Genomic DNA, 27581 nt, shown 5'->3' on the forward strand with positions numbered 1-27581 from the left:
TCTTCTTCTCTATGCTAAGAAATAAATCCAGCTGATTCCCTCCTGGTCTCAGAGCACAGGTATCCAGCCAGCCCTTGCTTCAGACACCTTTTTATCACCTTGTGACATGAAACATAACCCCCCATCCCAGTTTGGGGTAGGAGAGGGCAGGGGTGCTGAGGGGATGCTGGGAGCAGCCTTCAGCGCTGCAGTCCAAGAGTGCATCGATAACAGTCTCAGCTGACTGAAGCTGACACTGTTGGAGAGCTCAGATTACAAGGACCCAGACTTTATGAGTGGATTTATAGCTGAATAAAGCCTTGAATTACAGTCAGAGATGTAAGGAACCAACAAATCCAGTCTGGCCCCCGCAGCAAGTTTTGTTAACCAAATCAGAGGCCACCTGCACTACCAGCTATGGCTCCTGAATGACCTTCAGGGTTAGCTCCTGGTTGGGTTGTTATTTAAGAAAAAAATTGTACAAGGCCTTTCTTTTGAGAACCCTGTAAGCCAGGTTCTTCCAAGGGGATAATTGGACTGCAGAGCTTTCAATTTTTCTGGGAAATTTACTTCTCTGAACAGAGTGTTATGGATACTGCAGAGATGAGCAAAGTCCAGCAACACTCAGAGACAGGTAAACAGTGTCTGAACATCCCTGACTCATCACCACCAGCATTAGCTTTGGTCTTGTTGTCTTTGCATTTAAGAATTCCATCCTCCCAGGTCCTCAAAGGGAGAATCCTTCCCAGTGTTGGTGACCTTGGTGAGAATTATCCCAGGAAAAGTCTGGCCACAAACAACATCACTAAACCATATCAGGAAAGAGATGCAGACACACAGTATCTCTTTAACAGACCTTTATTAGCAGACTGTTCCCTACATGAAGAATCCGAGTTAGATTTGCATTATAACAATTTGTGGTTACAGCTACAAAGATGGTTGTCATTTTGCATTGATTTTTGCATTCTGATATTCATATTCTCATTAGGCCACACTGGTAGGAAGGAGCCACTGCAGAATTTATGACAAGTCTCAGGAAGAGGGGGGTGGAAAAAAATCATTACTAATCCAGATTGGTCAGATTTTCAAGTGGCTGCTATTGACAGCACTGAGAGTTAAGGCAGAGCCTCACCTGGGAGACTCTCCATGAACCACCAAAATCTGTCCAAAAAAAAGCAGCTGCTGAGTGCTAGCAAATCCTTCTCCAATTTCTCACACACATCTCCACAGTGTCCTCCTGCATGTGGTGAGCACTCACTCAGCAGCAGAGTCTTCTGATTCAGCCTCAAAGCACTGATTCAGCTCATGTCCAAGTGCAAGTTTCCTTCCACCTCTCTGGAAATGTGTATTGTCTTTAGTCCCTGAGATTTCTCTCCTCCCCCCTCACCTAAAAATTCCCCAAATTGCTCTTAATTAGCTGTTGTGACATCCAACATACACAGACCTTCTACTTCCCAACTTCAGCCATCCACCCTTTCAGCCATGCACAGAGGCAATTCCAAACTAAGGCAAGCCTCACAGTGCACCCTCTCCCCAAGCTTCTGCTTCCTCACCTGCTCCCTTCTCTCCTATGGCTTCTTGCTACAGAATTTCTCTGGGCTGAGGTCCTCCAGCAACAACCCCAGATGTGGGAAAGGCAGCTCAAGCCCCACAGGGAAGGTACACGAGTGACTTTAGTGTCCCTCCCCACGACTCAGCTGTGTGATGTGAAAGAACTAATAGAGAACTTTTTAAAACAGGAGAAATATAAGCACAGTAACAATATTTAAACAAGTCTATAAAAATAGTCTGACATAACTCTGTTCAAATAAATACAAAATAAATATGCTTTAAGCAGTAAAACAGTGGAATGCAACGCTGGTCCATTTTGCCCAAAATGAAAAGTTGAATGAGGATCTTCCAGGCCTCAGAAGTCGGATCCTATTAACTAAAGCAGCCCATAATGCAATCAGAGAAATTTTAAAGCCATCTCTTTCCCTTAGCCTTATGAAAAGCACCCTTTGAAAGACGAGCAAGCATGTCTTCAGGACTGAAAGCCCACCTCTCCCAGTGACAACCAGCCCCTCTCCCTAACACCCCTTCCCACAGCGGACATTCCTGACTTGGGGCACCCATGGAAACCTGAACATCCATCTACCAAGAGGTCTAAAGAGAGAAATAGCAGCGTAGGCACGGGGTTTGGAAAAGGCCCAACAGCTCTCCTTGGCACCAGGCAGAATGGAATTGAGAGGTCCATGCAATGCTGCACAGGGGCTCTCACGTCGTGCTGGGAGCACAACTGCACAGGAGCTGTGAAATATTGTGTTTGTTCACTAAAGCCATGCATCACGGTGCCGGTCAGCCCAGGGCTCTCCTGCCTTCCCCTTCCCAAGCCCCTGCTGAGTATAAGACAAGCCAATCCCGGCATGCAAAGGATACAGGCATGCAGGCTCTAGTCTGCTGCTTCTGTTAGTAAGTGCATCTTGTTAGTGGGTTTATGAGACACACTTAAACCTATAAAAAATAAATAATTCTAATTCTTCATCAGGCTGGCTTAAGCAACCTTCAGCCTGACTGGATAAACCACTGCCCACCAGCCCTCCAAACCAGTATAGATCAAAATTACATTTCATGTCAAGTCTTGGAAGCAGAACATGAATGTCTCCTACCCAAAGGAATATTTGTAAACATTATAACAAGCCCGGTGTGGTAGCAGCTCCTACACAAGGTTTGTACAAATTTAAACAATGGGTAGGAAGTTAAACAACTGAATGGAAAAAGCAGCTCTCTGAATGGAAAAAGAAGCTCTTTCAGCAAGTCAGAAGGTGCTCATCTGTAGGCAAACAGCTCTGTACAGGCAACAGGCTGAGGGCAGACCTGTAACCCAGATCTTTGCTACTCTGTCATACTGCTGGGAACTGACCTCAGCAACTCCTGCCCTAAGATTCCCTCAGGAGTTCACCTCCTGGTCTCCCAAAGGCCCAACAAAAAGGACCACGTGATGGTTTATGTGGAGCTCTGAGTAGCAAGATGGCAAAGGACACCAGATCCTCCCCTCCCCCTTACTGACTCACAAACAATCTGGGATTTCACAGCTTTGCTTAGTCAGCTTAGTGTCGACACATTCACAGAATGAGAGATGGCTTATACGTCTTGGGATTGCATCCCAAGATTTCAGAGTTCAAAGTCCTCAGCATCTCCTGGTCACCGTGAATCCACGCCCAGAGTCATCTTCAAGTTCTCATACACCACGTAGCTGATGCTCACAGCTGGGATCACCTTCATGAAGTTCGGCGCCAGACCCCGGTAAAGCCCAAACGCTCCCTCTGTCTTCAGGATGTGTTTGAACAGTCCCCTCATTGTCACCTCGGGAGCACCCTCCACTGAAGCTGCAACAGGGAAAGACACAATAAATAATGCAGCCTAGGTGGTGAAAACATGTTAAGAGCAGTTCTGGGTCACACGCTTGCAGATGTTCACAGAGCAAAGGTGCTCTGTGGGGGACAACATTAACTTCTCAGCACACCATGGCCATACTGCACATCACCGCTATTTTCTCAAACTGCTGTACAGACACCCTTAGCCAAAACTCCTGATCTAAGCAAAACAGAACCTCTGTCCTGCAAGTCCTTGGCCCCAGTTGTTGAAGGGCAGCACAAAGTCCACTTGCAGCATCACAAACAGCCCACGGCTCAGCTGCACGGGCCCAGCTGAGGCTGTTGTCACAATATTTACACTACAGAACCTTTACCCTGCTCAGAAACCATGCCAGGAGTTCCCACTGCTCCCAGTAAGTTCTCACCTTGGGCCTGCATGCGTGTCCTCACGAGAGCCAGTGGGTAACTGGCAAGCTGTCCACAGGTACTGGAGATGGTGCCACAGGCCAGCAGGACAAAGACCCCGGGGTCGGCACTGTTGACGGCATAGCGTTGCAACCAGGTATTCTTTAGTGTCTGGAAGGAACAAGTCCAAAGTTAGCAGTGAAGAAACAATCAAAAGAATATCACATTTCATAAAAGATCCAGCTTAAAGGCCCAGGAAGCTACGTGCAAGCTCAGCCAGAAGCATAGGGCTTCTCAAAGGGTTTATGAAGTAGAATCATTGTATTGGATTATCTTTTAGGCCATTTGGGGTAAAAAAAAAATCCATTTGTGCCCTGTAAGGCTGATCAGGAAAGCTTTGATAAATTACTTAAAGTCCTGTAGTGACTGACAGGTGTGACAGTGATAAAGCCACACAAGCAGCACAGCCCTATAACAAGTTAACAATAATACATAATGTAACATAATATAATAATTGTTAGTTTGAAGGCTTCATACCTCATAGACTGCCAGGTCAATACCAGCGTATGGAATGATTCCCAGCATGTTGGGGATGTAGCCTTTGTAGAAGGCAGACATTCCTTCCTTCGTGAGGATGTTTTTGGCACAGTCCAACATGCCCGAATATTGTCCTGTCTTCCTTAGAGCCATCCGTGTTTTCAGAACCTGGGAGACAAGAATAAATACTAAGAATAAATACAAGAATAAAGGCCTAAAGGAGAATCAGCAGGAGACAAACGTACAGACAATGTCATTAAGAGCATAGACAGCCAGGACAACAGCAGTGTCCTGACAGCAGTACTTGATATCACCTCCAAGAACTCATCAATTATCACAGTGCTGGTGTTCTACCCACATTTTCCCATCCCTGCCCTTGCCACAAGCCCCCCTGGGCTGGGCTATCCTTCCTCACCTCCATGGGGTAGATGCTGCTCTGTGCAATGGCCCCAGCCAGAGAACCAGCCAAGAGCCGCTCGTGGATCCTCAGCATCTCCTGGTCAGTACCAATGAACCGCTTGATCTGCAGAAGCCAGAACAGACAGACATTGAGGCTCCATGACCTATCTCAATCACCTCCTTCTTCTAAGACTGTCCTTCTGCACACCCTTCTGCAGCCAGACTTGTCTGTGCCCTTTCACTCACCTGCTCATAGGCCATGAACTTGATGGCCGATTCGGGTGCGATCTTGAGCACGTTGATGCCGTTCCCTCGCCACAGTGACCTGGGACCACCCTCCCGGATCATCTGAGTGAACCCGCCGATGATGCACATGTTGTTACTGCGGGAGGCGTGGACCTGGGAGAGAGAAGCAAGCCTGGATTAGTTCCAGTCCCCATTACGACAGCCCTACGTTTTTCCGTAATCCAGGGACAAAAGGGCGCTTTTTTATTTATCCAGAGATTTGCCAAGGCTTTAATCCCTCCCAGATAACTACTACAATGGGAAAGCAAGATTCTTTTCTTTTTTGCCAAGTCTAGCGTTAACTAATGAATCTAATCAATATCTCCCCTCTGGAATGGGAGGAAAGGTTAAATAGGCTGTTTTTTTCCCATACCTAAGATCAACTACCCATCAACTTCTCAGCTGGTTCACAAGCAGGTGCAGTGACAAAAAAGGCTAAAATCAAGATCTTCTAACTCTTTTCTAATACTGAGTACAAGCTCTGCCAACTGACCACCACATCCACTTCAATTCTCATGGCCTCAGGGGCCTCTCAAGTGAACACAGGACTTGAACTTGTTTCACCAAACCCCAGCTTTTCCACAAAGCTGTCCAACTACTGACAGTTTTCACATGTCTACCTCTCAAAAGGTAGACACATGTCTACTTCTCTGTATTTTTTCTAGTCAATGAAGAATAACTTTTTAACATGGCTTCAATCACTCAAATAATCCAAAACGCTTTCAAAAATGGCAGAATAAGAGGTTAACCCTGGCCACAGTGCTGTACTGTGCTGATGAACATTATCACCTCCTAGGCATCCATGAATATTAAAGGAATCTGCTCAGGTGTTCAAACAAAGTGGAACTGCTCCATCATACCTGCATGAGCACTTTCAAGCGGTCCAAGGGAGCTGTACAGGTTCTGGACACGGCACCTGCACCTCCACCTGCAACCAGATGTCTCCACCACATCCCTGTCTGCCTCTCTTCCACTGTGAACTCATCAGGGACAGTCAAGTTCTCTCCTACATCAAAGATCTGCAAAAGTAGAAGGTGTTGAGAAATGCTTCATTGGCCAGTGATTTTGCCAAAGTTTTACTGCTCTTTGTCAGTGCAAAGTGTTGAAGTTCTGAATATGCTTATTCCAAGTCAGCAGCTTATCTACAGCCGTTAACTGCTGTGTCTGGCCACAGGAGCTGCCACTGCTACACAACATGTCACAGGAGGAAGATTTCTGTCCAAGAACCTGGCAACTGCTGAACATTTGTCTGCATCAAAATACCATGGATCGTGGTTAGGAACAAACCGACCAGCTGCAGGCAGCTGCACGGCAAAAAGGCTGGACCTTTCTGGAATCTTCCAAGCTCACAGCCAGTTAAACCTCATTACCTACTATTCACACACAGAAATATCTCCAGGAAGGATGGCTGCCTGTGGAATCAGTTTCTAGTTTTAACAGGTCCTGAACCAGTCAGGGCTGGCCAGTGGCAGGAGCTCTCAGAGCTGCCAAGAGAACACCCTCACCTCCCTGAAGAACATGCAGTTATCACTTGTGCCTCCAGCTGTGCCAGTGATAGGTGGCAAGACCACAGGACAGGAAGCAATTAAGCTTCCAGGGCTACAGGGCAGCTATGAACCGTGAAGAGAAAGATAGGGACTGTGATAGCAGCTCCTGCGGAACAAGAAGCTGAGCAAAGACCAAGACTTGCTGCAGAGGAACTATTTCTTACCGTGGAGTGCTTCCAGTACAGGATGATTTCAGGAATGTTCTCCACTGGGTGCAGCAGGTGATAGTCTCGCCACTCATTCCAATCAATTGTCATCGTCCCATTTTTATCCATGCTAAAAAGATTTATCATCAGATGAGTACAGGCTCCCACTGGGTGACAAATTCCTCCTCCCCTTCCCTTTGATTATTCAGGCTTACACCAAAAAAAGCTTTGCAAAGCAACTACTAAAAGACTTCTAAAGAGACACAAGACAAGGCTAGGAAATCTTCTATTCACCAGACAGAGAGGGCTCTCTTTCCTCCCCTCTCTCTCCCTTCTAACCAGCCCACAGCAGTAGTTGGACCCCCTCTTATCAAAGTTAGAGACATAACTAACACTAAAGGGAAAATTATACTTACTAGGTGACAGGACCCCAGAAGTGTCCCGTCCTTATTCTGACACACAGGCAAACAGACAGAGGGAAGGTAGCAGAGGAAAAAAAGAGGAAAAAACAGCACAAATAAGTGGTTGTTAACATGTTAGTGCCACATGCATAAAGCACTTGGCATTTCCAAAGAGCAACTGCACAGTCCCTCTCCAAAGCAGCAAGCTCAGGGCAGCAGGACAATCAGACAGGGATGCAAATAGCTCAGATACAAGCACTTCCCCTCAACAGGTCAGGGAGAGACTCTGACAGTAACTCTCCATAAAGCATTACGACTTTATTATGTCAATTCATAGGGGAAAATCAAAATTAAAAGTAACAGGAAAAAGGGAGGAGCTGAAGTAATTGGAAAGTGTGTACAGGGTAAAAAGAGATAGGTGTTCCACGTCCCTACATTTCTTTCTAACCCCCTCAACATAAAACAGAAAAACCAATGGAATCTTCACCTCTTGAGTATTTTCTCAGCCTGCTGTTCAGAGATCTTGACTCCCAGGTCCCGCAGAGACTGTACAATCTCCTGGGCGTCGATGCGGCCTGCAAAGATCAGCCAGTGAGCTCAGGTACGTGTATGACAAGCTAACACAGCACTTAGTCCATTCATGAGCATACTTACCATCATTCTTTTTATCCAAACTCTTGAAGACCAGTCTCAGCTTCTTTTCGTGGTCTTGGAGATAGTGAACGAATTCCTCAAAATCCAGCTGTCCATCCAGGTCCTTGTCTCCAGCCTTCACAATTTTCTGTTCAGAAAATAGTAAAAACCTGTCAGTCCCTTTGTTCATTCAGACAGGTCAGCCCTTTCTTCTACCATATTTAAAGATCTTTTCCTACATGACTTTGACTTTTCCTCCAGAAAGTCAATGACAGAATTATAATTCCTCAAAGAAATTTGAGCAAAGCAGTAGCGTAGAAAAGTCACCTGATTCCAACTGTCTCCCAAAGTTCACTATGCCTCATGCTTTTATCAGGGACATTCTGCTAGTGTAATGTGTCTGATCTCAGGACTGTATCTTAACACCCTACAAAGCCCTTGTGAAGGTTCTTGAACCTTGATGCAACAGATTTGCATTAAAAGTGACTCACAGAACTCGAGGTAATAAAAAAAAAACTGAACAGAAGGAATTTCTTGCCTGCTACAATCCTTAGAGAAGTAAGCTCCCTCTGGCAATAACTAATTCCAACCAGCAAAAGCCTGTCCAGGTCTAGTGAACACAGTCAAAAATAAAAACCCCTGTGAACTGGTTTAGGCACCCTGAAGCTATTTGCTTTAATTACACAAGTTTCCATGAGATGCATATAGAGCAAGAAAAGGTTCTTAGTAGGACAAAACTAAAATCAAGATCAAACTGTGCCAGACATCTAGGACAAGGTAAATGACTAATTAACTCACTGCAGCATGAGGCAATAGCCCATGGACTGCCCTATGTAAGGGCATACGGCTGCATGACAGGAGAGGTGATCTCCAGACTGCAAGAATGTGGCTCAGGGAGTTCCTATTTCCCTTCTTGTTCAGTCACTTGCCTTTGACAGCTTTTAAGTCTTTTTCAACATCAATCAGTGAGCAACACTAAATGAAGTATGATTCAGTCCACTGCATCACCCAAAGTTTTGTTTCAATGCTTGTAACATTTATGTTAAGAGCAAATGGGTTGTCAAGGAAGCTCTGAGCTGAGATCAAACACTGGGTTATCCCTCCATTCACCAATATTTCATTCAATATTCAGGCTTCAAAGGTAATAGGCAAACCTAAGCTTACTGTGATATCTCCTCACTCTATGACCACCAGTCCCCTTCACAAGCCTTAAGTCTTTGTTTCAATGCCATTTTAAATTACTTCAGTATTAAATAATTTGCTATTAAAACTCTCTCACCCACTAAGTCCTGTCTCTTTAGCCTTAATGCTATGAGGATTATTCCTAATCACTTTCTGAACCTTAAATAAGAAAGTGCTGTCCCAGCTGCCCTGACCTCCGAGGTATGCCCAGTATTCCCAACATGCCATTTATCATATGACTGTTGTAAAGTTCAGATACGACCTCACATTCAACTTCTGGGCTAAATATAGACCAACACCCCTCGTCTGTCAGCACACTGGGCTTGAACAGCTGAATCAGGGTTTCCCCTCTCACTGGCAACCCCCAACCAGTTGACAGGCATTAATAATTTGGAGGCTCTGTAAGAGAGATGTGACTGTGCAACTGCTCCAGCTCTCTCAGCACACCCTAACAACCGCAGAGAGGTGCCACAAGTGATCAGAGACCACAGACAATAAAAGCTTTGCTCTGCTCACCTTCCTCCCCCACAATCACGGAGCAAAAACACCGTAGGCCTGACCGACAGTAACCCACAACACACATGTGAGGGGGGTGGGAAAGCCAAGCTCCCAGCATCTTCTCCAGAGATGTGAACAAATATCTGCCTGCAGCTCTTCGCCCTTAACAGCAAATATGAAATCTGGTCACTGACAGCTATTTTAGCCACAGAAGTTCCTGTGGTCACCTGCACAGCCACAGCCCCTGCAGTGCTGTGGGACCTCACACACTTCCCAGCTTGCAGCATCCCATCTATGTCTCTGCACAAAGGTATAAAAAGCCTCCCCATCTTTGCTGATCAATAATCAGCTCTCTGGGCTGGCAGCCTGGTCATGAAAAAGAAGTAGCGACAAGATGGATTTAGTGCATCTCCCTCTGGAAGCAAAAGGTTCTTGCACAACCTCCCCCAGCTCAGCCCACCCACCTCTGGCTGAGTCACTCACACGGACCCGCTCTCCTGCTCACAGCACAAACCTGCTCTCCTTCACCAGCTTGAGCTGACACTACATTACACACCTCCTGTCAGAAGGGAGGCAGGATGCAAGAAGAAGGAAAAGGAAGAGGATGTGGAAACGTATCTGAGCAGACCAGTTGAAGCAGAAGGCTGTAATTTGGAAAACCCCTTTCTCTATTTAACTCACATCAAATCAGCTGGTTTAAAGTCTTGGAGGCACCGAGATCTCACCCAATTCAGAACAAAAGAATGAGAAAGAAAAAAGTCCACTCTACGCTGCTTCAGCAACCCCTGCCAAGGGGCACAAGAAGTGTGTCCATGCCATACTCAGTTATTACAACAGAGCCATCACAGACTTCTCCCCCTTCCAATCAGCCACTCGGGGTGTAGAGACCACCCTTCCATCACTCCCTCCCTCCCATTCCTCCCTCGGGGCCATACCTGCTTCCACTGGCGGTAGGTGGAGAACTCCTGGGAAGGAATGAAGAGGCTGAGGCGGAAGATGGATTTGAGTTCGGCCGGCAGCCCCTTCGACTCAAAGTATTCAAACTCCGTCTCCCCGAGCACCGGCACGTACAGACAGAGGCAGAGCATCTTTCTGAGCCCCAGACTCAGCTGCCCTGCTCAGACCCACCGGGAAGGAAGGGAAGTAAAACTAAATGATTCCCCTCAGCTAATTTCAGTGCGTAGTGGAAAGGAAATACCAGCAAGTCTCATGACACATGCCTATGAGCGAGGCTGGCTCCGGTGGGATTGGCTGCTCAAGCCCTGCCCTTCTACTTAAAAGGGAAGCCGGGGCTGTACAGTCCCACCCATCTGACACAGAGCAGCCACGTGAGCTGCTCCCATTGCTCAACACCTGACTCCCATTAACACAGAACCCTTACATCACACTCACCACCAGTTAACTCTTACTGGGTGTCCCTCTTAGCTCAAGAGGCTTTGGCCAAGGGCCAGGACATTCACTTGCTGTTCCTTACATCCCCATCAGTCTTTCCCGATCCTGTTCTCGCCTCTGTGGTGATTTATACAGGCAGCACAGTAAGGATCAGTCTTGATCATAACCTTTCCCACAATGCAACACAGGAGAACTCTCATTGTCTTCCAGAAAGTTCTTCTAAACAGTAACAGTAACAGCAGGATGCCAGCCACTTACTGCCTTCATACACGTTTAGGATATCCAGCTTAAGCAACAGTCTTGAAATTCCACTTTTACAAGGTTACTTTGCTGTACCAGAGTTGATTGACTTTGTTGCAAGTTCTCCTAAAACCACTTGTGTCAGCTAGGAACAGGCAACCCCTGCACACCAAGATCTCTCCCCTCTACAGCACTCCAGTGTTACTAACACAGCAGCAATAAAGCCTGTGGAGGTTTGTCATTGTGCCAAATACACAGAAAATCACCCATATCAAGGGCAGGCTTCAAAACAGCCCCAGCTGTTTCTAAGCCTCCTAGCTAAGCATCCACACAGCAGTTACACCAGCTTAATATTTTCCCTCCTCTTCCGACCACAATTAAACATTGCAGTCAGATCTGTGCTAAGAGAAGTGGCACGGGCAGAACAACATTTTCCAGCTTCTACCCTTGACAATTTAACTGCTTTGCAAGCGAGTTCCTGAGGTCTCATTAGGAGCAAGCCAGGCTGGAGGGAGCGTGGCACAAGCACCATTTAATGCAGATATAATTACAGGTTTCTGAGCATTTAGTGGAGTTTGATGTATGGGATAACACCAAGCTCACCAGAGAGAGTACCAGAGTGCAACAACGCCACTCAGGACAGAATTATTGATTGCTAATGTGAATTGTAAAATAAAGTTATAGTCTTGATATTTATCAGAGGGAAGCTATCACACAGAGAAGATGCAGAAAGCCATAGCCCATAACCCAAACTCTAATCCTGTCTGCACCAGAAGTAACACAGTGTGTTTGCTGAACTGGTTCAAGCCAGCCCAGATAACAGCTTTCGCCACCACTGCGGACACAACAACATTTTCTGGTGTTTGCTGTGTTCAAACAGCCTGCTTGGCAGAGCAAAGTCCAACCAGCTCTCCCCTCCTCAGCCCCTCATGCACAGGGGGCTCTTACGTCTTTGCCGTGGTATTTTGTTCTTTAAAGCAAAGCCAAGGTCTGTAATGAGTTGTTTGTGGAGCTGCATGTCAATCACACAAACTGGGAATATTTAATCTGGGGCTTTATGTCAAGGATTTTTTTTTTTAAAGCTTAATGGATCATGACCCACAGGGACTCAGTACCCTTGAGAATTGTGGCCTACAATCTCCTCTGCCCTCTCTTGGGCACCTCACCAACCATGGCACTGCTGCCACGTTACCTAACCAGGCTTAACCTACTCCCTGCTGACGTCTCTCCACACGAAAACAAGATCTTCTCAGGGATTCCAGATCCTCTTAAAGATCAGCTGCAGCAGCTCACTGCATGCACACCAACAGCACAACCCAGCCTTCCCACCACTCTCACTGCAAGCAGCACCCCAGTGCTACATCCCCCCCACTGACCAGCACCAAACACCTTCAGCAGCCTGACCGAGGCGAGCAGAGCAGCTCCCCCCCAGCAACAGGTACTAAGTGAACAAATCTAACTCAGATTTGCTCCACAAAGCCTCAAGATCCTCAGCAGTCCTTCCCACGAGTTGCCAAGCATCACTATTATAGCTGCTTGGCAGCTCAGTTGCTATGCCAACATGATGCAGATTTTCCTAAGGAACTCTGTTTGGAGTTGGCAGCTAGAGACAAAAGGCAAAATCGGCACATTTTAGGAAAAAAAGCCCTACTACCTACGTCATAGGAAAGGAGAAAGCTAATGAGGTTAAAGCTGATTTTAAGCAGGGTATTAATTACAGGACAGCAAGCTAAGAAGGAGAGACAGATTACGAATGAAGTTTATACCAGCAATTCAGGTTATAATGACAAAGGGAGCTTAAACAAGCATTAAGAAGTTTTTAGATTTCACCTAGAAAAATCCTGGTAAAGCTGGAAGTACTCAAAAGCCAGGCAGCTCTCCAAGGCTGCAGGGATCAGCACTTCTGGGACATTAGCATGGGGTCACTGCCCAAGTCTCAGCACACACAGAGCTGGTCCTGCTCCCCCAGCCCCTGTGGGCAGCACACCCAGCCCAGGGCTTCAGGCATAAGCTACGGATAGTACATCCCTCATTAGCACTGTCTATTCCTGATCGAACCAAGGACAGGGCACGGAGCACCAAATAAGGTCACTCCTCCCTGATACTCCTACCAGCCACCAATTCTGCCAGTGAAGCCATTTTTGGGTGATGTAGAGCCAGCCTGGCTGATATCCTCTGCTAAAGGGAGCAGTATCTGGGTTTGTCTACCATCACAGCTCACTGTTCTTGTCATCAAGGAAGCTGCCAACTCATTTTCGTTTTATTTATAGGATTTGGTTCTTCTTTAAATCTGCACGAGTTACCAGTTTCCATACCCTGCCATTCCAACACTAACCTTTCCAAGTCATTTGTACTCTTCTAGGCATCTGCTTCATCACTGATTTACTACATCAGCTCCAGAACGTACCTCCCAAAGGATGGAAAGATGCAGCCATACAAGGAGCAGCAAAGTATGCTGTTTAATTTTGAATTTACTTTGCTAAAAAAAAGTCTCTAAAAATATCAAGTGCCAGCGAGCGTCACAGTCACATAACATCCTCCTTCAGAGGCAAAACAGTTCCTGGGCCCCAGCCCTATTGCTCGAAGGTTTCACTGGGTTCTGCTGACTTGGTTTCCTCTAATTTCTAGAAACTAGCTTATAATTAATTGGACAGTACAGAAAGTCCTCAAAAACACAGAGAGTATGAAGGAGGGGAGTTAATAATTTAAGAGACCCCAGGAGAGTAAAGAGGTGCAGCCAGCCAAAGCTTTGCAAGGGAAAGGACAGAGACCAGGGACAGCAGACAACACTACGCAGTCTTTGACACAAAGGTAACCAGGACAGGTGACCTGTTCCACTGACAACACGCAGATCCAAAGTTACAAGTCCAGATAGTGACATCAGGGGCAGATTATACGTCTCTCCTGTGTACACACATCCGGGGCAAACACAACACATCGGCAATCAGTATTTTCTTCCACGTTTGCAGAAACAGCCTCATGTTGAAATCGTTACCTTCAGGTAAGGTTCTGAGGAGAAGCACACCGATGACAAGTGGAGATTGAAAAGCCAAGGCCAGGAAGCCCCTCCTCTCAAGTTTATTGATACATGGCAATTCCTTAACATCAGTATCAGGTGTCGTATTTTTTGTGTTTTTAGCAAATAGGTAGTTACAGGTGTTTTTACAAAACAAAGTGGCCTACCAGTCAAGAGACTGCTCCCAAGGTCACAGCCAGCCAGTGGCAGAGAACAAAAGCCCCCACATCTTCTATAAACACCAAATAATACTGTTTGCTCACAGTGGTTTATTATCTCTCCCTAAGGCTGTATGAGACTTTTCCCAACACTTCTCCTTCAGACAGGTCATTAGAACACTGATATCTGATCAAGCACAAACAAGTCATTGCAGCTTAACAAGCTGCTGTCCATCAGCAGAGCCACAGTGGCTGGATGCAGCATTAGCTGGCCTGAACTGCAAGGTAAAACATATCTGCATAATCCTCAACAGAAGAGCTTTACACTGTGTTTTACTTTACAATCAGGGCAGGCTAAAATTACACAGTTACAACCTCCTGGCAGATGGGCAGTTACTTCCTAAGATGCAACAACTCCATTTTACCATATCTTTACCCTCTAGGTATTTCTCCATTAGCCAATTTTAGGGTTCCTATGCAGTAAAACTTCCCAGGGTCACACAGGAAAGAGGAGATTGGTATCAGCTTTCAGAGAAAGCTTAATTTCTAGGTGTGAACAGATGGACTCTCCCTGACTGAGGGACTATTGTTCCCTAGAAGACACCAGAAATTTTCAGCCCTACACTTGCAAGGCTTTCATCACAAGCTACTTCAGTTCAGAGCCTCTGTCCTTCTTCAACCTCTGTGCACCAAAGTCCTCCTCTTCTCAGGACGCGCATGCTCCTTTTTTGGAAGGAGATGCACACTACTAACTGCTAAGGATAGACATGAAGGCAAAAGTCCCTGCAGATTTTTCAGTCTGATTCAAGCAGGGAGTGGCTTCTGCTCCCTGGAATGAGAAATGCCGTCCTGTTTCCATTCAAAACAGCAGCAGAATAGATATTAAGCTCCTCTACAATTTAAACCTGTACGTCCCCCATTTTAGAAAAAAAACCTTGCAGCAACAATCACACCTGATTCCCTGTCAAATAAGCTGGATCCTGAAAGTCACACACCCTTGCAGCCCTTCAGCATCATCCCCAGCTCCCGCCTCTAGCAGGGGCTATGCCCAAATCATTCTCCCCTAATCCCAGGTCACACCCTTGGTCTTAAACCACATGTAGTCAGAGCTGACTGCACCATCCTCAGGGGAGACGGACAGCATTCCCTGCCCATCATAACACACCAGAACCGCAGTCGGCCAGCACTGTGCTGGAAGCCCCAGCACTAAACTAAGCAGCTTTTGTTCACCTCCCCCCAGACAAAGCCTCACCATTTATTCTTTGCCAACTGTGCGCCCCCACCACCTCCCTGCTCTCCCATCCCCTGGGAACTTCCTATCCTCACACAGATTTTAGTCTCTCCCTTATGCCACCCGCTCCCCAGAGACAGGCTTTACTCTCTTCCGGGCTGTGCCATTCAAATAATACAGCCAGTTACTCATTTGCCCAGAACATGCAAGTTTTACCAGAGGCTTGCCAAATTACCAGAGACTGACTCAGGAACATTTTAGGATCTATCCGATCCGTTGCTGGTCTCCAGTGCAGGGGTGGGACTCACCACTAACCTGCATTATCATTCCCTGCCCTCTCAGTCATGTTGCTAAGGAACCCTGGAGACCCCACACACTCCTTCTCGCCCCTAAACAGCATTTTTTGCCCACTTAGAACATCATGTTTGGAAGGTTAGATCACCTCCTCTCTTCGGTCATTACCCTGCCCCCCCTTCCTTTCTAACAGGCACACCCTTTTTCCTGTCCCTCTCCCCCCTCCCCAAATTCACACACACACTCCAATTGCAACAGCCCTTCTCCCACAGACCACACACTCGGCTGTCATGTGCACCAACCCCTCCTCAGGCCCCTGGATGTCCCATTACCTTTGGAAAATGCTCTGCGGGTCCAACCACCAGTAGGATAGTTGGTCTCCTTTCAGTGGGATCAGTCCCTCTGTCCTGTGTCTTCCCCAACATCTTTGGCCCTTTCTCCCCGGGGCCTGGAAGTGGGGTGGTGTTTCTGGCCTCATCCTCTTTTTCATCTGCAGGGCCTTGGCATATGGCCCTGGGAAGGAAGCTAGACAGAAAATGCCACAGGGTCTGCAGCATTGCTGCTCCAGCGAGCATCCCGGGCAGGGAAACCCTGCGCGCTCGGGAGCTGCCCGCTGCCAAGGATGATGTGACTGCACTACCAAGCACCCCCAAGACGGGAATCGGCACAGCAGCCAGCGGGGAGGTTCAACCCAGCGACTCCACAGGCTCAGAATTCTTTACAGACCGCTCCTGCGGACGCTTCCTGCCTTTTGAAATTGCTGCTACTGCAGTCGTGCCTGGCCTGACAAGCAGCTCATTGTACCAGAGCCTCAGAAATCTGATGGCAACAGACAAAGCACAAGCCCCCTTGGCAAGGAGACGCCGAGAGACGCTGAGCTTTGGAGACGATTTGGACTGAGAAGCCGAGACGCTGCGCTCAGGAGGCAAAGCTAAAGATGAGCTTCTCAGAGCTGCCAATGGAGCGGCGCGTCCCGGCTCATCCCGGCGGCACGGCAGGGGAGCGGGGAGGCTGAGCAGCGATGCTGAGCACCCGGGCTGCGTCCCCACTGCAGCAGTGCCCAGCCAATCCTCGCTCCCAACGCTGCGGAGCTCCGGAGCACGGCAGCGCGCGCAGCCGGCCGGGAGCGCGCCCCGGGCCGCCCGCACAGGAACGCGCCCGCGGGCACGGAGGGCAGCCGGGTACCCAACCCGAGCGTGGAACACACGGCCCCGAGGGAACGGGATGGCCCGAGGGATGTGTGTACAGCCTCGGCTGCGGCTCTTTGTTAGGGCGGCAGATGGTTGTGCGGAGAGAAGCCGGCTTTGCCCAGCCATGGCCGCATTAACCTCCAACTGCACTCGCTCCCTGGTCTATTATAGTCTCATCCGAGCCTACAATAGCTCTTTGGTGCTGCATTGTGCTGCTTCCCTTGGCGCCCAGCGCAGCACAGCGACGCGCCCACACAGCGTTTACGGCCATTCATCTGTGCAGGAGCTGCCCAGCTCTGCTAGGACCAAGGCGAGGACCAGCCAGAGCAGGACTACGAGTAGATATCAATATATAGGCACAGATACCAATATATTCCCTGGATTTCTGCAAGAAATGCCACGTTTTCCTCTCTGCTGCCCCAGCAGCAATTGCTCCTCCACTGGTGAGGGCATCGGCCTCCCACCACAAGAGTCAACCCACCCTGGAGGAACCCAGCAGCATTTTCCATCTTAGTTCGTATTCCCAGGTTCTTTGCATCCACAGACAGAGGGCACTGCACGCCTCACTTCCAAACTATTATGACTTTTCCATAAGTTTGGGGGGTTTAACATGCAGGGAAATGAGTACAGATCACAGCTTCCATCACTCAGGGCTCCCTACCCACCGTAGCAAAGCAAGATCCACCTGGAGCAAAGGACGTCAGTTTTCAGCTTTTAACTTTTGAGAGTGATAGACTGCAGGACACTTCTGTTATACAGATATTAGATGTGAAATTAAGATCCAAAATCTGGAAGGTCTGCAAGCTTTAAGTAGCCAATCTGTAAATAAAGGAAAAACACTAAACATCACATTTGGCAACTTGCTAAAGTTGAATTCCTGTAACCGACCTGAGTAATGGAAAAAGTGAGAGACAAGCACATAGCAGACATCACATTAAAAAAGAATTCTTCTGCAAATACACCAGAATTACTTAGGAAGAAAAAAATGCTCTTTAATCACAAGGTCTACAAAGAGTACGCAACAAAGTTTTTTATCTTAAAACTTGACACATGCCAAAAACTAACCACATAGAAAAAAATTTTAAAAATTCAGAGGCAGTAACACCGGGAGGGGAGTGTGGGAAAAGCCCTGCCCCTCTCCGAGGAATGACACAGTCCAGCTCTAGTTGGGATGCAGTCAGAAGCCCAGGCTCAGGCACAGGCAGAAAAGACTGAGGAATTCTTGTCATGCTTCAATTATCTTGAGCTGCTGCCACTCATCTCAACTACAAGCACAAAAGTTAAACTACTTTCTAACACGAAGTGAATCACATCCTTTAAGATGACATTTGAAAGTTTTTAATGCTCTCAATCCAGAAAAACAAAGCAGATTTTCTGAACTGGGCACAGTTCTTCAAAATCAGCTCCTATTAGCCTAAGGCTGTGGTTTCACAAGCAGCTGTGAGCTAATCTGAAGCTTACTGCCACTAAAACAAGTCATCTCACACATCCACATAAACCCTGCGCTTACCTTGCTCCCCTGCTCCTCTCACAAACTCATTAAACCAGCCAAAAATTACAGAGCTTTCTGCTGGGGTAACCAGTTGAGGCTACTCATGGATGGGGTCCAAAAAAGTGTGGAAGGGGCATCCAAGCTGCCTGTGGCTGCAGGCAAACTGCCCCACCATTCACAGAGCTACAAGCCACGATACAGAAGGCAAAGCACCCATGTGGGACTTGAGATTTGTCCTCTGTGGTCACTTAATACTTATGAGGTCCCATTAAACAGCTGATGTTACCTGACATTACTGCAATTGTTGCCCTGCAACAGTATTAATGTAAGTGGTGTGTGCACAGCAGGGACCCAATCTTCCTTTGCTCATGCAGAGATTTCATAGGAAAATAATAATTTGTGCAAGAAATTACATGCCTGGGGTGCAATTATAGCAGAAACTCAGCAATGCTTCCTTGGCCTCTGTCCTCACTAAAGGAAACCTCAGAGGAATTCTGCCACCACACTAATTCACACAGCTCCTTGAGAACAGACAGACTTTTCTAATCATATTTAGGAAAAAAAATTATTTTACCAAGTGGGAAATTTTATTAGGTCAGAATAATAAACCTAGTAACAGCAGGATGATTATAGCTAGAGGCAAGACAACTGCTCTCCTACAGGGAATTTGTAGGGAATTATTACACTACCAACACCACCACAAAGCCAATCATTCACACGAGAGAAAAGATGCAATAAATACCGTGAGTCCCGCCTGAAGGGTGACACAAATGAACATATGAGGAGCAAGAATTCACTTTTTCAAGAAATCATGAACACCTAGGCCACAGTAAAACAGCCTTCCCAACCTCAGCTTCATTAGGAGACAGCCAGCCCTCCAACTCCAGCTGTTTGCATGATCCAAACCTGGGATTTAAGGCAGAAAAGCAGGAGGGCTGATCTGAACACTGGCTCTTGGCCAGCACACCAGTCACTGGGGACAGAAGGTGCCTGTGGCAGCTGGCCTGGGAGTACTACACACCAAAATGGATAGTCATTAGATAGCCTGAGGAGACGCCGACAATAAAGTTCTGTAATCTACCCAAATGGAGACAAAAGAGAAGGGAAAGAGCAAGAGAGTTATGTGTTTTGCTCAATTAAAACTATTTTCCTTAGTACCACAAGCTGTCAGAGGGAGATTTTGTTTAAACCACAGATTTTTGTTTAATCCAAGTTATGTTGTATCTTCTTCAGCCACATCATCAGGCTACATCTTAGTACCTGTTAAGCCTAAAACTCCAGCTTTCAGGCAGGCAGTTGCCTTTTCCAGGTTGGTAGTACCAGGCAGAAATTCAGACTTTTGCTTTAAGATGGCTTCTAGAAGACTTTTTTGAGTAAATGCACAGCATTTTCCCACAAGCATGTGAGCCTTGTCACCGACAAAGAGCTAACGTGTGAAAAATGTGAGAGGGAGAGCAAAAAGGGAGCTGTGCTGGGAGCAGTGACCCTTCTCCTCCTCGGCACAGGAAGAGCTGGCACTGCAGTCGCCGTCTCCGGTTCCTCAGGTGACCCTGCAGGAACCATCCATGACTCACCTCCTTTGGGAGCTCTCCTGGAAGCACCCCAAGGAGCACTGCTGCCCTCAAGTGTGTGTGTGTGTCACCCACAGACAGCACCCAGCCCCCCAGCTGGGATGGGCCACCATGACTCTACCAATTACCTCTCATCTTCTCAAATGGAATTTCTGAAAGAGGAAAACATTAAATACTTCAGACTTTTTAGAGAGACAAAGTTAAGCCTGCACAGTGCTTCTTAAGACACAAAATCTAAATGTCTTGGCCACTGCTGCTTAAATAATTAAACTGTCTGGTGACATTCAAGTAGGTTCATATATTAAGGTGACACAGCATAGCTCACTACAAAGAAACCCAGGTCACCTCATTACAGGAACCCTGGCACAAGCAATTAACTATCCTAGCTGATCCATTCAGGCATCCAGGGGCCAGAGCCAAGTACAGAAATACAGACAGAGCTGGCCAAGGAGGGGGAACACACAGCCATTGCCCAGAACAGCAAGTTCCACCAAGGTCGTATTATATGAGGAACAGGGATAGACCAACAGACTAAGGGCATCCTTAGTACTCCAAAATTAGAAAATTAACTTCTTGCTGCACCAGAGAGTTAAGCAGGAAAAGACCCAGTGAGAAACGATGGCCCTGCAGCAGCCCAGGCCCAGGCTTGCCCTCACACAGTTCTCCTCAGGCTAAACCATGTAGGTTCACATACCAAACTGCTTTGCCTTTCCAAGCAGCTCATGATCTAAAAATTTCAACAATTTCTCTTAGAGCAGAATTCCCCACTATAAGCCACTTTAGCTGCCAGAAGCTCCCCTGCAGCTCCCAACATGAGCTGGAAAAAACTAAGACATCTCCGCTGTCTCCCCACATGGACACGAGTTATCACAGCTACGCTTCTCCACCCGGGACAAAGACTGGGCCGTCATTAAACCGTGCTCATGTCCCACATTCGGGGGACAAATATAGCCATAGGACATGAACAAGAACAAAGACTCATTTACCATTTGCTACAAGTAGGTCTGCAGGAAAGAACTCCCTCCCCCTTCTCCTCCTCCCTCCGTGATACAACATATCATGTTGTACTGTGTGCAGCTGAGAGCACAGGGCTGCAACACCAACATTTTTTTAGGGCTCTCACAGGAGACCAAGTCCTTATTATGATTTTGATGTCATTTTATTAACACTTATCATCAACCAATTAAGGGTTCTGCTCAATATTAAGCCAGATTCATTCAAAAATAAAAATTAAAAGAAACAATAAGTATCCTGAAGTCTGGAGTTTTTTTACCTGCTGTTATCTCAGTAATCTGACAACTCCCTGAGAGGTGGGGGTTGACCTCTTCTCCCAGGCAACCAGGGACAGGACAAGTGGAAATGGCCACAAGCTGTGCCAGGGGAGGCTCAGGCTGGACATGAGGAAGAATTTCTTCACTGAAAGGGAGGTCAGGCATTGGAAGGGGCTGCCCAGGGAGGTGGAGTCTCCATCCCTGGAGGTGTTCAAGACACAACTCGACCTGGCACTCAATGCTACAGTTTAGTTAAAGTGGTGGTGTTTGTCAAAGGTTAAACTTAATCTTGCAGGCCTTTTCCAACATTAATGATTCTAATAATCCAGTTGTATGAGAATAAGGAGACATTTCCACTACTTACCAAGGTATCGAGCTCTGGTCACTAAAGAATGCCCCACAGAACACACGTTAAAAGATCAAAGCACTGCTGCATATTCTACACAGGCACATTCAGCTGCCTTGGATCAGTTTTGTTGTCTCATTTCACTCACTGGGATTCCTACAGGCATTCACTTCCCTCCAGGGTTCAGAACAAACACCATCCTGCAGGAAGCAACACTACGAGGCCACACCGGTGACATGCAGGATGCCTTTCTAGAAGAGACACTCTTACACAACACTGACATTTAAAACTTATGTGCTCCAGTCAAAGTGGCACCTACATCTCCCAAAGGTCAGCCAGCTTCCTTCAGTCGTTTGCACCGCGAAAACAGGACAAAGGTCTCTGCTAAATAAACCTGAGAACCACTAGGCTTCTCCAGTTTGCTGCAAGGCTGGACAAAAACAATCCTGGAAGAACAAACATCCCTCGAGTTATATACCTGGTCCTGTACATACATGAACATAAAGCAACACTTGCCTACTCCATAATTTTGTTTGTTTGTTTATATGCAAGGGAAACATGCAGGAGCAAGTTTCTCTGTATGTATTTGCACCTAAAAATTGGCTTCCGACCTCCCCTTGAACACAAGGGTGAACACACACTGCCCATTTCATATATTAATCACACCAAGGCAGGGCTGATGGCCAGAGATCCAAACTGAGAAAAGGTTTTCACCGTGAAGGTGTGAGATTCCCTGCTCTCCAGCCCCTCCCTCCTCCTGCTGTCCCTGCAGGACCTCTGGCAGCAGGGTGCCAGCCCTTGTCCCCTGACATTCCCTGTCCCAGTGCACCCTCGGCCCAAGGCTCTCACTGTAGGCCAAGGCTATTTATAACCAACACTGAGCCCACAAGTTTCTCTTGTGCTAAAACCAACCCCTGTATTTCTTCTCAAAGCCTCTTCAGCAGCTGTCAAGAACTCATATGATTGATTACAAGGAGTTCATTTGCGTCATTAGCCTAAATCAGAGAAGGTAACAGGACCCAGAATTCACACCAACTCATCCACTCACCACAGATCTGAAGGCTTTATCTACAACTAAATCACTGACCTACAGTTCTGCTCTTGCACAAGTGCATGAGAACAGGGCCTCCATCAAACCACACATTTCATAATTTACAAAGAGCAGCAACAGGCCTCTGGTCCCTACAGACCCACAAAATATGATCTATTGTGCTTATTATTTTAATAAACACTATTCATAAATGTGTGTGGAGTTAATTAATGTGTTTTTGAAAGCAATTTCATCCTGTGTTAAACTGGTTCACGGTATCCACATTTGTCCTTTGGGATTAGTAAGGAGATGGGTGGATGAGAACTTGTTGGCAAATAACTGCTGAAAGCAGCAGGAGGAAGGGTATCAACTGGAATTTCAATCTGTAACACTGCTTCGCTTGTCTGATACAACCTTGTGTTGCTCAATCCTTCAGGATGAATTACAGAAGCCTGGCTAAAAGCTCTACAACTGCCCCAGCAGGATTCAAGACATACAAACCAGGAAGATGTAAAAATGCATATAGGTTTGGAGTTGTATTGTGAGATCTAAATGTATTTAGGTTTGGAGAGATATTCCAGTCCAGATTATGGAACTGTATTAGAATTCTGCTCTTTTTATCATAAACAGACTTCTGTTACACAATAAAAACTCAGGTCCTCCAATTCCAGATGGCTGTGAATGGAAAACAGGTGAAAGCAAGACACAGGAAGGAGTCCCTGCTCCTTTTGCCCCTTACAGCTGCTGAGAATTCCAGTACATTGTGCATGGTGCAACAGAGAGTACTCGAAAGTTCTGGAGAGTCAAAGAGTTACAGAAATAAAGAGACTGAAAGGAAGAATTAAATGACGTCATGACAGGAGATAAAGTATTGATCAGAAACAAGATTAAATATTTTTATGCTTGCAACTGCTACAGTAGAAGGAATTTCCCAATCCATCCATGGAAGCACTTGCGAAAGAACTAACTGATCTGTTATCCCAGAATGGCACGTGTACAGCTGGAAGAGTCCACGGACACGCTTAAAAAGCAAAGTTGTTCAGAGGAAAGGCCTAAAGCAAACAGAACAGTGCAGTGTGGCTTTGCTTCTTCGGTACGTGGGAAAAAGGAACAACAGAACTTGTGGGGGAGTTTGGACAGCCAGAACCTTGAGATGAAAGAGAAGATACCAGGCTAAGAAAGAAGCGATGAAAGATTTCAGCAGAATGGGAGCTGATGTAGTTTCCCATGGGGAAGCTGATACCAAGGGAGCAATAGGCAGTCACATATATTAACTGGGGAGAGGAAAATATCACAAGGCCAAGGAGGATATCATCATTAGGGCAGAGCAACAGGACACTTGGAACTGAAAAGAGACAAGGGTCATGTGTGCTCTGTTTCTTGCAGTGGAGAGAACTAGTCCAACAGAAGATGCTCAGCACCACCACAGAAGAGGCAGATGCAGACAAAGTTCACCACTTCAGTGTGTCTCTAGGCAGCTGTGATTAATTCCACCAGTTCAGACTGTCTGGAACTTCAGCGGCAGAGATGAGTTTTTAGAATGGCACTCCAGCCCTGCAGTTAATCAGGATCAGTAGGAAAACAGTTACATTAGCAAACACACAAATATTACCATTACACACTCTTTCAACAATAGGACATCTCCACATACAGAGTAGAAAACACAGTTCTGGCTCAACTATCTGTATTTCCATTAAGTCCATATTTCCTGTTCCATAAATCTATATTAAAGTCAGAAAGCAGGAGTAACAGGACACTGCCCATTCCAGAAGTAGATAGAATTTAGCAGTAAAAGACCATCCCTTTACACAGTAGAACAAGAACAGCTGTAAAAAAATTCTTCACATGGTTATTACCACTTTACTGCCCAAGCAAAGTGAAGTATGTGGATTGCTTCATGCTGACCAGTGCAAACAAACATTTTGTTACAAGGCTCACTGGTCTGGCACACTGTATTTGTCAAACGGTTTAAAGATAACAGCATGGGTAAAAAAAAAAAGAAAAAAAAAAAGAAAGCACCGTTTATATAAGCAAATTCACCTCAGAGGACATCTGAGTACAACCCCTTCTCTCCCCCACCACAGAAGGCCGCCTCTAAAACAGAAGGCAGCAATTTTCCAAGAATGCCACAAAGGGTTTTATCTCAGCAAGCACTCTGAAGCAGTGAAGGAGCCAAAATATTGCTCATTTTCTTTTCGAGTTCAGCCCAAAACTTATTGTTACCACAAAGGACTTTCAGCCCACTGACGCAGGGAGATTAGCAGCTCGCAGCTGAGATTGGTGATAACCTCACATTACCAGCCCAGTGTTCTCTCCATCTGCTCCCAAAACGTTGGAAGGCAACTCCCGTATCAACTGTACTGCTGAATGGAAGGAAAAATAAAATGCACCAGGTAATTTACTAATCACAGACAATCCATGTGATTTATGCCTAAACTGGGCTCCAAACACCATGGCCCGATACATCAAAAAGGTTTTTCATCTTGATTAAGCATTTTTCTTGAGCGTGACCTCACATTAGTTAAGCATCGAGGTGCCATAATTAGCTAAGGATGGAGCAGAAAAAAAGACTGACTTATTAATAGAACTGCCTGGGAAACAGGAAGTTTATTTGATTTTCTTAAGAACCACACTAGGCGGAAGCTTTCCAGCCAGCTCTCTGAGGGCTGTTCCCACATTTTTAACTGGAACTAGAGAGTTTTGGACTCTGCATCCTCGTTCTTTCTTAAAGGATGGGTTTTACCCTGCTAAGGGGATGCTCTGCCATACAAAAAGTGCTTTGCAAACTCTTAAATGGTTTGGGTTGGAAAGAGAGCATTCAGTTCCAACCCCTTGCCATGGGCAGGGACACCTTTCACGAGACCAGGATGCTCAGAGCTCCATCCAACCTGGCCTTGGACACTTCCAGGGATGGGGCAGTCCTCACACTATTCATCTAACCAGCCACTTCCCACGCAGAGGAAGAGAAGCCAGAGGAAGCAAAAGGCTGAGGGACAATACTGACACACAAGGGCTTCAGCAGAAAGACAGGATTGTTAAGCAGCATCCAGCCAGCGCTTCCCTTCGACAGCGAGTTCCAGTCCCCGCAGAACGGTTCCTCTCTGCCGCTCCCACGGCATGGAAAGCAAAGAAACTTCTCTGCTGGGAAGCAAAAACGCAGTTTGTTTTTAAGGTGCTTCCTCCCTGGGCTGGAGAATGTCAGGCTGGATCAAGTAACATGCATGGGAAGAGCAGGGAATGCAAACCCAGGCGGGCATGCGGGCGTGACACAGAACATTCCGGGAGGTGAGGGAGTTTTGCCAGGGGTAAGGGACTGTACCCCAGGGATGGCAGCAGGTCAGTGTCACAGGGCATGCACGGGTGATTGATGTGGTACAGTCAGATTTCAGTGCTAAAATTTACCCAGCAGAATATCATCATGGCAGTCATGTTAATTTTAGAAACTAAGCCACTCACGAGACCACAGTGCCAAGGAATTCTCATATTTTACAGCAGCAACCAAAGAGAAATGTTAGAAGCTAAGGTGTTGGAGATTCAAAGTTAGAGAGGAACTAGGAACTCTAGAAAGGATGGGCATATGCAGATAAAGCACTCAAACTGAGGCGCCACTCCCAGAACAGGGAGAGAATATGAAATGTCACTTGAATTAAATATCTTTTCAGTGACTCAGAAGTTAAACTCTTCTTCCTTCCTGCAGGACTTAGGCACTGTGTCGTGGCACATCCCTGGCTGCACTCATGTGTTTATCTCCCATCCTCACATGATACTGAGCTTTTTTTATGGCTCTGCACATAGACTACAAAACATTCGGCAGGGACAAACTGCAGCACTGAGGACAAGGCTATTGCTCTGATTAACAGACATGTAAATAGCACTAATTATGGTTAAATAGAGTACAATCATGTTGAACCTTGGAGCCCAGAACCCTCAGTGTACACAGAGCGGTGCGACCACAAAGGGCTTCTGATACTGAAAGAGAAAGCCAGTGCTGCACGTTTTGGTTTTTTATACGCTCCGTGTGCAAACTGTACAGCACAGCAGCCTCCCTACACTTCAAGATACTTCCAACCCCTTCAAACAAACGAGTCTGGCGTGCATAAGCCACCTTGAGCAAACCTGAGTAGCAACACTGTGCCAGACGGACTCATGTGAGGAAACGCGGTGATGCAATAAAATTCCTGACTGCAGGAACCCCTTCTAAAGGATCTTTTACTAGTTTAAGTCAGCAGGCAAGCTGCCCTGTCCTCGGACCTGGAGAAAGGCCATTTCCTTTATGGTTTTCTTCCTGTCTAAGCAACAAGTTTTCAACCTTATTAACTGCGGGCAGTTAATACTGTACGTGCCTGCAGGGAGCGAGCAAACCGACTCCTCCGGGCTCAGTGTGCAGGTCGGCAGGGTCGCTTTGAGGCGAGTACCCAGAGGTGCCTCCCCGCTCCGTGGGGAGCGGAGCAGCGTCGTCACATCACACAGGGAATGTCCCATCTCGCTCAGGACACACGCCGGTAACGGAAAGCGGGTGCTGCCGTGCCCCGCGCAGGAGCCCCCGCTGCCCCGGCCAGGCACAGCTGGAGGGTCTCCAGAGCCACTTCCCGCTCCCGAGACTCGCACGGAGCCAAGGGGGCAGCCCGACCCTCCCTCTCCCCCGGACCGCGGCACCAGAGCCCGTCCAGCCCCCGCCGCCCGCCGCTCACCAGCAGGTCCAGCTCGGAGCGCTGCAGCCCGAGGCGACCCAGCCCCACGGCCAGGTCGTGGATGCAGAGCGCGCCGTCGCGGTTCACGTCGAGCTTCTGGAACAGCGCGCGGAGCCGCCGCTCCTGCTCGGAGGCCTCGCACAGCGACCGCCCGCAGGACCCGCCGGTGCCGCCACTGCTCCCTCCGCCCTCTGCCGGCGGTGCGTGCGGGGACCCGCAGGGGCAGAGGACGCCGCTGACCACGGGGGAGGCGAGGGAGCGCCGCGCCCCCGGCATGGCCCCACCGGCACC

At 47.2% G+C, this 27581-nt stretch overlaps 1 protein-coding gene across 6 annotated transcripts; it reads right to left on the bottom strand.

The window, feature by feature from the left end:
* Positions 1 to 819: 819 nt before the first annotated feature.
* On the bottom strand, positions 820 to 27581 carry SLC25A25 (solute carrier family 25 member 25). Of its 6 annotated transcripts, none has more exons than XM_017810124.1 (11): positions 23339 to 23522; positions 7710 to 7836; positions 7543 to 7630; positions 7071 to 7106; positions 6673 to 6784; positions 5822 to 5980; positions 4923 to 5075; positions 4693 to 4800; positions 4278 to 4445; positions 3761 to 3911; positions 820 to 3347 (listed from the first exon to the last, which is right to left on the bottom strand). In XM_017810124.1, exons 1-11 carry the CDS (start codon positions 23366 to 23368, stop codon positions 3163 to 3165), a joined length of 1317 nt encoding a protein of 438 aa, XP_017665613.1. In that variant the 5' UTR covers positions 23369 to 23522; the 3' UTR covers positions 820 to 3162. The 6 variants fall into 6 exon arrangements, with proteins under 6 accessions (XP_017665613.1, XP_017665607.1, XP_017665610.1 ...); XM_017810118.1 differs by lacking the exon at positions 23339 to 23522 and adding an exon at positions 16032 to 16271; XM_017810121.1 differs by lacking the exon at positions 23339 to 23522 and adding an exon at positions 10304 to 10968.

The sequence above is a fragment of the Lepidothrix coronata genome, unplaced genomic scaffold (assembly GCF_001604755.1).
Source record: "Lepidothrix coronata isolate B3197 unplaced genomic scaffold, Lepidothrix_coronata-1.0 Scaffold28, whole genome shotgun sequence".
Lineage (NCBI taxonomy): Eukaryota > Metazoa > Chordata > Aves > Passeriformes > Pipridae > Lepidothrix > Lepidothrix coronata.